The following is a 12450-nucleotide window of genomic DNA, read 5'->3' as shown; positions in this document are numbered from 1 at the left end:
TAAGATGATGAAGGTGGAGAATTATCTTACATGGAAGGACAGCTTCCAATCCTTCATTGAATCTCAGGATGCACGCATGTGGATCTGTATTGTAGATGGGTACACAAACCCAACACACGATTATGAGGGCAGACCACGTAGAACAGACTATGTGAACATGCAAGAGGATGATAAAAGGATGTATGAGGCTGAAAAGAGAGCCTTAGCTGCTATCAAGATGTCCTTACCTGATGGGATCAAGCATACCTTTAATAAGTACACTAATTCAAAGGATATGTGGGATGCATTACAAAAGCGATATCAGGGAAATGAGAGTGCCATTCAGGCATTCATGGCAGAGATAGTGCAAATTGATGAGGCCGAAACTACTGTGAATGATGCTGAAGCTAAAGTGGAGAATGCTGAAGCAAAAGTGGATGATGAAGTAGAGAAAGAGAGTGAAGCTGAACAGGTCGTTGCTGATCAAACTACAAAAGTTCATGAGGAAGAGGTACAATCTAATTCTGTGTGTTTAAGATGTCGTGAACTACAGGGTGAGGTTGACAGATTGTCAACACAAAACCAAAGTCTGGTAAGCGAGATGTCTAGCATAAAAGAGTCAAACTTTTTTGCTAAAAGAAACGAATCTTTATACTTGAAGAGGATAAAAGGTTATGAAAGTGAAATTGAAGCTTTAACATGCAAGTTAAATGAAAAACTTCAAGTAATAGATTTTGCTCATGACATGATGAGTGAGAAAACAAAAGAGATTTCTGAAAAATGCAAAGAGTTGTCAGATGCACAACTCAAAATTGTTGAACTTGAAAAGAAATTAAGTCAATTCAGAGATTCGTCTTTTGTTATGAAACACATGATGGGTGGGTTAAAGAAGAGTAATGACAAGACCACTGTAGGCTTCCAGGGCTTTAATGAAGTCCCACCTCCTCTTAGTCATGACTATTCTTTCCTGCCTGATGAAGATGAGCTAACAGACTTTATGTCAACTGCACCAAGTAGTTTCGCATCCACATCAAGTCAAAGTGAGGGGTCTGAGAGTGATGATGCTAAGAATAACAATAACAGGGAACCTTTGAAAAAGAAAAATTCACCTCATAAGAGCAAAAATCAAACTTTTGTTAAAAAGATTAATTTTGTTCAAGGTAGTGATATGAAAAATGAAACCACTGTTATTGAAAATGAATCAAATGTAGAATTTGCTAAAAATAAAAACAAAGAAATATCTGAATCCAAGCAAACTGAACAAAATTCTTCCAAGGCATCATTATCTGATGAGGGATCTACCTCAAAGACTCCAGCTAAGAAGTCTTTGAAAAGGAGATCGTGCTTCAGGTGTCACATAAAAGGACATGTAGCTAGCTGTTGTCCTAACAAAAAGAGTGAAGCACAAATTAGTGAAAAACAGAGAGGGAAATCACCAGAGAAGAAAGGTGATATTGAGGAGAAAGGCTCAAATTCTCCAAAGAAATCTGCTCCTAAGCAACCAGAGAATGTTGCTGTTGGTGTAGATAAGGCTGAAAAAGGAACTCCACAAGTTCCTCATTTTCAAAGAAATCAACCAAGATTTCAGCCTAGATCTCCACCAAGCAGATATGAGAGACCTAGAAGCAGTTCACCTAGAATGAACAATTATAATTCAAATAATTTCAGAAGTCAAGGTCAATATCAAAATCGATACCAGAATAATGGTGGTCGAACTTTTTATAACAATGGCTTTAGAAATTATAACAATCAAGCTTCTTGTAATCAAAACTCAAGGTTTCAAAATCAAAATTTTCAAAGGTCAAATAGTCCAAACACATATAGGAACCCTCAGGACCAAAGACCTAGTGGAAATCAAAATCAAATTCCATCAACAGGTCTGAGATCCAAGACTCCAGTTAGGAGTAATGGATATTGGATGGATGTTACAGTGGTTGGTGAATTTAGACGACCCAAGACCATTAAGGCTTGGGTCCCCCAATCTAACTAATTTCTTAGTTGGTGTGTGCAGGAGCTGCTAAGGAGGATTATCAACTTATGGTAGGTTGATATTGGCTGCTCTAGGCACATGACGGGGGATGTGAGATTGCTGATATATATATATATATATATTAAATGATTTAAATTGAAGTTCAAAGTGCTGAGTCGACACACAAGATAACCTGGCAGATCTTTATACTAAAGCATTTGACAGGGCTTGCTTTGAACATTTAGTCGAACTCAGCGGGATGAGGAATCCTGAATAACTGGTTTTTCATAAGAATTTTGTAAATAGTTTACTGCTTTTCTTAAATATCAAAAAAAAAAAACAAAAACATTAAAAAGTTAAAAACATAAAAAAATAGAAAATCAAAAATGAGTTATCACTGTGTGAAAAAGAAGAAATAATAGTACATCGGCAAGTTAGACTGTCACACTGAAATTAAATCACAATTGCTTAAGTGTGATAGCAGCTTCATCATATGATGTACCAGTAGGCAAAAGGCATGAAATAATCAACTTACCAATGTGATATAAACCTAAAGGAACTGAATATGAGTGGGGAACGCATCAGTGGTGTATGGTTTAATGACCTTAATTCTTACATTGATAGATTGCCAAAATCTGAGGTTTTGGGTCTTTATTTCATCTGGGGATATCAGGGTTGTCCTTCTGCTGCATCCAGATACATGCTGACCTAGGCACAACCAGGATATCTTAAAAGAGTAAAAAATTCCAAATCCCATAAATGAAGAAGCTCTCCTAGAGAGTCATTCAAAAAATGCAAAATGCATAAATCGTACCTAAAATGGTATTTGTCATAGCCCTCGTTAGATATTTTGGTCTCTTTACTGTACGGAAGTACTAACCTGATCACCAATTATCTAAACGTTGTAAAACAAAACGGATGAATTCAGTATACTCACCTACTACGATGAATCTTTGTGCATACCTTGATCGCGGGGGTATATCCTGTTGTGGGACACACTAGTATTTCAGTATAATAATATTACCTTAACGTATCATATAGTAATGGTACTTGAAATGTTCATGCATTTTGTTTACGTGGACAAACATACTGGTAATCATCTTGGACTGCTTTTCTCGTAAAATTAAATAAAGAATTATCTAATTGTGTGAAACAGTTTGATTCTGCTGATATGATCTTCTTACCAGTGATTCTCAAAAAAATAGAGTGTTTATTGCTTTTTGTTATTTACTTGCTTTCAGAAAATACAAAAATCCAAAAATAGTGTCATTTTCTGTTTAAAATTCTTAATGTACGGAAAACTGTTATTCTTGGAGGAATTATTTCTGATAGGGGGAGACGGTGTTAGAAAGTGAGATCAAAATTTTAAAATCAGACAAGTTCTTGTGTGTTGAACAAAAAGTTTTGCGTGTTGGTGATAAGTTGAAAATGCTTAATCTGTGATGCAGTTTAACTAATCTCTTGAAAAATAATAATTTGTTTAACTTTGTTGAAAAATTCTTATGGTTTCTCGAGATGTTTGTTTTATAGTATACAGATTGAAGCAGTATGTTGCTGAGAAGTTGCTGAGAAGATGAGAGTTTGACTGGATGCATGGTAGAACCTCCTTTCTATATTGCAGACAAGATTGACGAGTTTGGAGATTGCTATTCAAATGCTGAACTGGAGTTTGCTCAAGTGCTAAAGTTTTGAAGATTTGGTGATCGGATGCATCAGCTTAGGGGGAGTCTATTGCTGACAGAAGCTATTGAAGCTGAAGCTATCCAAAGACCAAAGACAGTGCAAGATTACATAAAGATTGCAAGAAGACTGAAGGCAAAGTTATTTTATGAAGCTATTGTCAAGGGGGATTTGTTGGTGCATATTCTGTGACAACAGCTTAGATTTGGTCTTTGGATATGTCACACCCCCAAAATCCACATGCGGAGTACCACCGCTTGAAGGCGTGACTGACCAGGATCCAGCCACCAATTATACTGAGCAATTTAATTAATAACATAAGTAGTACTTACCAACCGCAAGGTTAGCAAATGTCATAGTCAAAGTTCAAAAGTTTTAAGTTTAAGTAATAGTTCAGATAAGCAGCGGAAGCATAGACAAAATAATTTAAAACAAGATTCTTAGTTCAAGTTTGTTTAGAACCCAACACACGGGTTAGACGACCACTACACATCCGCAAGCTGCAAGCTCCTGAATCACTGGGTACCTGCAAAGCATGCAGTAGGGTATCAACATAATGTTGGCGAGTCCACGAGGTGTCAAGTTTTAGTTTTCGAAAACGTAAGTTGTTTAGATAAAGCATTTATAATCACGTTATGGGGAGCTACCCCATCTGTAAGCTCACTAAACTGTGGATACCGAAACTATTGACGGAAAGTTGTTGTGCCCCGAGTCAATGTCTATCGTCATTGACCAAGATGCGAGGTCTACTAGTTCACGCCCGATCCCCCCGGTCACGGTGTGAGGTTGTCAAACCTAATAGCGCTATCAATTAATAACCCGTTCGCCCCCGGCGATTAATCGGTACTGTAAGCAGGGACTTAAGGTGATAGAGTTTCGTTTAGCTTGGCTAGTTGTGATTTATAAATAATATCCAAACGTATCTCTCCCGGAGATAGTAAGTACCCATTCGGATTTCCCCCGGAAATAATAATTCAAAAGTATTTTTCCCAAAGTTGGCAATTTGTCCGTGTCCCTCCCTGGGACGCATGCTTTTAGTGTGTGAACTCACCTTGGGTTGCTCGGCAGATTAGGTTACTTGTCAAGCACGCTGGTCACCACGTCCTAACATGGTTACCAGTATAGGTCAGGTTTGGGTACAGAGAATGTCACGTATATTTTACACATAATCTAACACATAGCATGCATACAGTTACATGTTGAGTTATTGGGCCTGCTCTACTATTGGATCAGTCAACAGTAATTACTAACACATAGTTCAGTTAAACAGGCAGCCCAAACAAATCACGTTGTGGCCCAATAACTAAAGTGAGCAGCCCATTCGAGACAAGGTGGTCTCGACTCGAGAACATGCGGTCTCGAGTCGCAACCAGGAGGTCTCGACTTGTAATGGCTGGTCTCGAGTGGTGCAGGCATGACTCGCAACCCCGGAGATCTCGAGTCCCGTCTCGAGTTGTCACGATGTGGTCTCGAGTCGAGACCTTGATGGTCTCGAGTCCCTGAAGTCCGTTTTTGAGTTGCTTGGTCTGGGTCTCGAGTCGCAACCGTTGCGGTCTCGAGTTGTAGCTCCACGGTCTCGAGTCGAAACCAGAGGTCTCGACTCATTTGCCTGCTGATTCTGGTGCATCTGCCCGTATTGTACTATCCAACAGAATTTGTTTCCATGATTTTCGTGTACTAACCAATTAAATCACACCAACATGTGAAAAAACTATATTGAAATCACACCATCTCTTCCCCTCTAAACTATTGAATTTTGATCTACTTTTGATTCACAAGAATGAATACATTTTAATGACTTCGACCCTTTTGCCCGCCGGGATGATATTAGCAATGAACTCCTTTTCATTTCTTTCCTTCCATATATGCCACATTGTAGATAAGAATACTGCACCGATTAAATTCTTCCATACCTTTGATCCGGGAAAAGACATTGCTCATATGAGGATTTGTTTGCACGACATATATATAAATCCGGAATGGGGAGTTTTAACCAAACAAGAACTTGCCACCATATTGTTCGAGCTCACAGACATTGTACAAGTAAATGGTCCGTAGATTCAGGTTCAAGCCCACACCTTGAGCACATCAGATCGACCCCTTGTACCCTCTTCTATTTAGAGCCTTGGATGAATTTCTATTTAGGAGGCACCCACTTGTTTAAACGTTGGGGAATAATATGCATTATTACGTACGAGTCGATTTATATCGTTTTACCTTTGTAAATTGTCAGGAGCCTGATGTATGCTCAAGTCTGTACTCGCCCTGATAGCGCTTATATTGCTGGAATGCTAGGCCGTTATCAGACTAATCCTGGCCTAGATCACTAGAAAGCTGCTAAGAAAGTACTTTGATATCTGCAAGTGACGAAAGACTATAAACTGACTTATAGAGGAAGTGATCATTTAGAAGTGGTAGGCTATTCTGATTCTGACTTTGCCAAATGCAAAGATGATAAGAAATCCACTTCGGACTATATCTTTATGTTATCAGGCGGACCCATCTCATGGAAGAGTCATAAACAACAATTAACCACAACTTCCACAATGATGGCAGAATACATTGCTGTTTATAACGCAACCTATCATGGAATGTTGCTTAGGAATCTGATCACTGGACTCAAAATCGTTAATTCCATTTCTAGACCATTGAAGCTTTATTATGATAACTCAGCTGTCGTTAGTTTCTCGAACAGTAACAGTTCGACTGGAGCTGGTTTATATCTCGATTCAAAGTATTTGTTCGTACGTCAACGAGTTGAGGAAATAATCTTTGTATTGAGTATATTAGTACTAAACATATGCTTGCGGATCCGATGACTAAGGGTCTCTCACCTAAAGTTTTCGAAGAATATGTTTCAAATATGGGATTTACTAAAGACCTTATTTAATAGCATATTGTACTTACTTATGTTTTAATTAATAAAATTTCCTCAGTTTGATTTTGTATGTCTCTAACATATGTTCTGCCGGTGTAATGACATGTAGACAAATATTAATACAAATCGAACGCTAAAGGGTTTATGTGTATTTTGATCATAACTTTTAGATTTTAAATTGAGGCTGTAGTATGACTAATGGGGATACTGAGTCGAATGATGATTCAACGGCTGTATTTCTCTGCTATGGTTCTTGGTTTAAAGCTAAAATGAGTGTTAACTCCTGATCAGGCTTATCTAATGCTCATGATAAATAATTAATCGGCTAAGCGGGAAAACGTAAGATTACATATATTATTATTGTAATATTTAATCTTGTAGCCATATAATCATTTATATTATATAGATCAAAATATATTTAAACCTATTATATAATTAGTTGGTAATTGTTGATGGACCATATTACCCTTATTAACTAATTGGGTTTCCTCTTGGGTGTATATATAAGGAGATAACTAGAGAGATAAAAGCTTAGACAATAATCATAACATCATCATCATCAAAATCGTCCCATCTCTCTCTCCATCTGAATCCACCCTTTGATTCGGTCTCACCACCATAATCATACACCTTAAGGAGGAACCAGATCATCTTGACAAGTATGTCGAATTCTATTGCTACGTCTCTCACTGGATTCCCTGCTGGCCTGTCTGTTGTTACAGGTATTTCATCTTTATGTTTTCCATCATGTTTAAAATAGAATTAATCAACAACTTTCTCATTAACTTGCATATTCATGCCTTTCCTTATCTTATGAGGCCATCTATATCCACCTGGAATAGAAGGGACTTTATTTGCTCTATTCATGTTAACAAACAACCTTGGGGCCACAATCAGCGGGTTTCTTGGTGCAAGTTTGGCTCCAGTTTTTAACATCTCTTCAGGTTCTTTTAATAACCTTAGTTTCAGGATAGCTATTCAGTCACCTGCATATTTTTGCCATTGATTTCCTATTTTTGATACCAGAGGAAGCTACAGTGATATCAACTTAGCTTTATAGAAGCAAACATTGTTATTGTATTTTGTTAGATTATTTAATGGTTTGGGTTGGTTTATCAATCGTAAAGTAGACGATCAACCCGAGTATAGTTTAGATAGATACATACATGCATCCATGAAGTGTTGATTCTTGGGTTTTGAATAGTTAAGGTTACGTTACAAGAGTAAAGTGGATGATCATTTGAAGCATAAATATATAGTAGAGAATCATTATTCATACACCAATGAAGTGTTGATTAAGTTTGAATTCCGACCTTCTTTTCAACGTTTTCTTCGTCTCTACTTAGGCTTTGATACCAATTCAAGTCCTAGAACCCGTAATTAGAAAACCAATGAGATTTGTAAATGAGTTAAATGTCATTTTTGTCCCTGTGGTTTGGGCTATTTTGCCAGTTTAGTCCAAATGTTTCATTTTTGGCCTGTGTGTCCAAAAAGGTTTCACCATTGCCATTTTAGTCCACTGGGTTAACTTCATTCATTTTTTCTGTTAACGAGAAGGGCAATTCGGCATTTAATATGTAATCCTGTTAACTAGAAGAGTAATTCAGCCATATAAAATAACTGAATTGCCCTTCTCGTTAACAAAAATAATGGATGAAGTTAACCTAGTTGACTGAAATGGCAACAGTGAAACCTTTTTGGGCCCACATACGAAAAATGAAACCTTTGAACTAAATTAGCAAAATGGCCCAAACCACAGGGACTAAAATGACATTTAACTCTTTGGAAATTTATGAAAAGTTTATAACTCTTCTTATAGCGACAACATTAATATGTCATACTTTTTGTATGTTTTTAATTATATATTAATCATATTTAGTTTTAAATATAAGTAACTTTCTCAAGCCCGGATGATAACCTAGTTACTTATATTTACCAACTCACTATTCATCCCTTAGAGCATTCACATTAAGTTCCTTATCTCCAATTTCATAATTACACTAAAAATCATTACTTTTTTCTCCTTTTCAATTTGATAATATTTTTTTTTATACATTTATCATTACTTTTTCTCTCTCCTCCACTGATAAGTCATAACTATTTTCAAAAAATATTAAAAAATTAACAAGGGTTAATAGTATTCTCTTATATTAACAAATGATCAGTAACATTTTTGTCTTCTTCACTCATAATCATTCTTTATAAGACAAGTAACTCACTCACAAAAATACAGGAAGTTTGCTTACCAACATATTTTATTTTTAACTTATGCAAAACTTTTTTAATATATGCAATATTTTTTTACTATTCTAACTGTTTTTTTTTTATTTTCGAATTTTGCAGATTTTTTTTCAGTATATGCATATATTTTTTTATATTTAATGAATAAATTTTGTTGCTTTTTTTTAGAATTTTTGCACTTTATTCGAAAAATACTCTGCAAAAAAATTGTGCAAAGTCTATACAAAATTTAGAAAAAAAAATCTACAAAATATTGTCCAAAAACAGAAATTTTTAAAGAAAACTGCATAAAATCTAAAAAATTAATTTTCTTTTGCATAAGTTAAAAATAATCTGCATACACAAGAACAATTCACAAAAAGTTTAGAACTTAAATTTAACCTAATAACGTTAATTATATCTAACATTTAGTTTAAACTACTCAAAAACACATAACATACTTTAATAAACCTAAAATATCCAACTTCTAGTTTAAATGGGTCAAAGTGATCCGAACCAACTTCAATAAACTTAAATTATCCACCTTTTAGATTAAATGAGTCAAAATTATATTAACCCACTTTAATAGACTTAAATTATCCAATTTTTCTAGTTTAAATGGGTCAAAGTGATCCGAACCAACTTCAATAAACTTAAATTATCCATCTTTTAGATTAAAGGAGTCAAAATTATATTAACCAACTTTAATAGACTTAAATTATCCAATTTTAGTTTAAATGGGCCATAATTAACGTTTATGGTTAAAATTATCCAACTTTTACCTTGACCAACTTTAATATAAGTGTATTAATTCCTAATATACTATTGTATAGTGTATTAATTCCTCTTACTGGTTCAGACTATTGTGAGATGGGTACATATGTAGTAAAATGGATAATTTTTCACTTGGCAACATAATTGTTTGTAAAATGGATAACTAACTTAATGATTCAGATCTCTTACTGGTTTAACACTTAATGGTTCAGACTGTTTGTTTCACAAGCAGATGTCTGAATGGTTCAGACATTTGTTTCTGAATGGGTAAGCAATATAATACATCTAAATGATTAAGACCTCTAATCTAAATTGGTCATACATTTACCCCTGAACGGTTAAACATTATACTGACTCTTAATGATTCAGACCACTTACTGGTTTAACGGTTAAGCGGCAAAACAATATGAACCACTAAGTCCACCGGTGAATCGTTAGTTAATGAGTTTGAAGTTCTCAAACGTGCCTTAGATGAAAGACGTGGTCACACCCGAGGTGTTGGTCGAAAAGTATCTAACGTATCGCTCAACATGACTAGTAGTACATCAGTACACATGTACCCACCTCATAATACAATGAATCACAATACAATGAAGTGCAAGAATGTGTGAATCAAAATCAAGTGATAGTTTCCAAGAAGAGATGCAACAAATGATGAGGGAACTACTTTCGCAAATGAAGAACAACCAATCTGGATCGTCGAGTTGTCACGAACTAGAAGGGATGGAAGTGGTAGTGATTAGGTAGTTTAGTTTACTTTTTATATATGAAATGCATTTAAACAATTTTATATACATTGTAAATACTTCAAAATGTTATGGTATTTTGCAGTGTTGTAAAAATCGTGACTAGACGGCGACTAGTCGGCGATTAATCGCTAGTCGGCCAGTAACTGAGTAATTTTTTGTTAATTAGTCCATTAATCGCTAGTCGGCTCTAGTCGCGCCTAGTCGGGCCTAGTCGGCCGGCCAAAAATCGGCAATTCCGGCCAGATTCCGGCGAAAAATCTGTATATTCCGGCCAAAACCTCTAAATTCCGGCCAGTATCTTACCAAACCATATGAATTCCAACAATTAATCTTGTATACTTAAAAAAATGGGTTGAGTAAGAGTTAAAACCTAGCTACTTAAAATATTTACCTATAAAAATGTGTATATGTATACATAAAACTAAAAATTACATATAAAAACCCAATCCGATTAATCCCGATTAATCACGAGTAATCCTGAGTAGTCGCTAGTCCCCACCTCACCGGCCGACTAGCGACTAGCGAGTTCTCCAACCTTGGTATTTTGTATTGGAATTGAACTTTGTTTGTATGGTAATTATTTTTTATGGCAACAACCATCTTGCAACGACACATGCCACCTATAGCTATGAATCTATGCGCAGTCTTTTTAATAATAAAAAAAAAAAAATCCTCTTTAAACCAAAAACCTTTGTCATTAAATTACTAATGATTATTATTGATTCTGCACGTAAGTAAAATAGATACTTTTTGGCCCGTAATTATATTCTATTTATATAGTAATATCAGAATTCTTCACCTTAGAAACATACGGCATGCCTTATTTATCGGCTATCCATATCTCTTTTCTCATGTTCAACCATTATATAACATTGCGGTTTCTTCTTTAACCTAAAGCATAACTATTACATATTAAAAAAGAAAACTTAAAGCCAGAATCAACATTGTGTGTTACTACCATAATGGATGACGAAGACAAGGAGGAGAGAGATCGAATCTTCGGCAAATTTGATGCTAATGGAGACGGTAAAATCTCTTCATCCGAGCTTGGAGAAGCCTTGAAGACGCTCGGCTCTGTGACACCTGAAGAGGTCCAAACTATGATGGACGAACTTGATACCGATGGAGATGGGTTCATTTCTTATGAAGAGTTTACAAATTTTTATAACGACAATAGGGGCTTAATGAAGGATCTTGGCAAAATCTTCTAATATAATGTATCATATCTGAATATTTTGTTTTATATCATTAATTTCATACAAGTTTGTGATTTTTCCTCACTATTTTCTAGATTTTGTCATCAAATCCAATTAACTTATAATTACATGCAATGTTTCTACCAATCCCAAAAAACACAAAAACATGTCTAGTTTTTTTACTACTGAAACCGTCCAATGCAGCAAGAAACTACAAGGACATTACAAATTACATCTACAATCACCAAGGGTCCGTTATTTTTTTATTTTTTGAACGGCAAACAACAATATTTTATTCATCACCAAACTTTCGGATAATGCAATGGTTAGTAAGCTACTAAGTCAGTCACCTTTACATCATCGCCTAGAGCATAATAAAATTACATACAATCGAAAAGAGTATATTGATTAGTTATCTTTCCAATTCAAACGTCACCCATTTTTCCCAAGGGTACATTATTTAACTACATAAATTAAAAACTGTAACATCTCTACTCGCTCCATGTGGTGCCGGTGAACTTACATGTCTAGTTTATATACCATCTAATAATAATAATTTTTTTTTAACGGCAGAACACTATATATTAATATAGCGACGGTCCAATAAGATGCTGTAAAACCCGAAAGATACAATTACATTATCACATATCCTATATTGAAATCACACCATCTCTTCCCTTCTAAACTATTGAATTTTGATCTACTTTTGATTCACAAGAATGAATACATTTTAATGACTTCGACCCTTTTGCCCGCCGGGATGATATTAGCAATGAACTCCTTTTCATTTCTTTCCTTCCATATATGCCACATTGTAGATAAGAATACTGCACCGATTAAATTCGTCCATACCTTTGATCCGGGAAAAGACATTGCTCATATGAGGATTTGTTTGCACGACATATATATAAATCCGGAATGGGGAGTTTTAACCAAACAAGAACTTGCCACCATATTGTTCGAGCTCACAGACATTGTACAAGTAAATGGTCCGTAGATTCAGGT

General features: G+C 35.4%; 1 protein-coding gene across 1 annotated transcript; it reads left to right on the top strand.

Annotated features, from left to right (window-relative positions):
* The first annotated feature begins 11211 nt into the window (after positions 1 to 11211).
* LOC110896874 (polcalcin Syr v 3) lies at positions 11212 to 11460 on the top strand. Its single transcript, XM_022143931.2, has one exon. The coding sequence runs from the start codon at positions 11212 to 11214 to the stop codon at positions 11458 to 11460; it is 249 nt and encodes an 82-aa protein (XP_021999623.1).
* The last annotated feature ends 990 nt before the right edge of the window (positions 11461 to 12450 follow it).

Source organism: Helianthus annuus, chromosome 12, assembly GCF_002127325.2.
Source record: "Helianthus annuus cultivar XRQ/B chromosome 12, HanXRQr2.0-SUNRISE, whole genome shotgun sequence".
Taxonomy (NCBI): Eukaryota; Viridiplantae; Streptophyta; class Magnoliopsida; order Asterales; family Asteraceae; genus Helianthus; species Helianthus annuus.
This window is presented reverse-complemented; position numbering and strand designations above follow the sequence as displayed.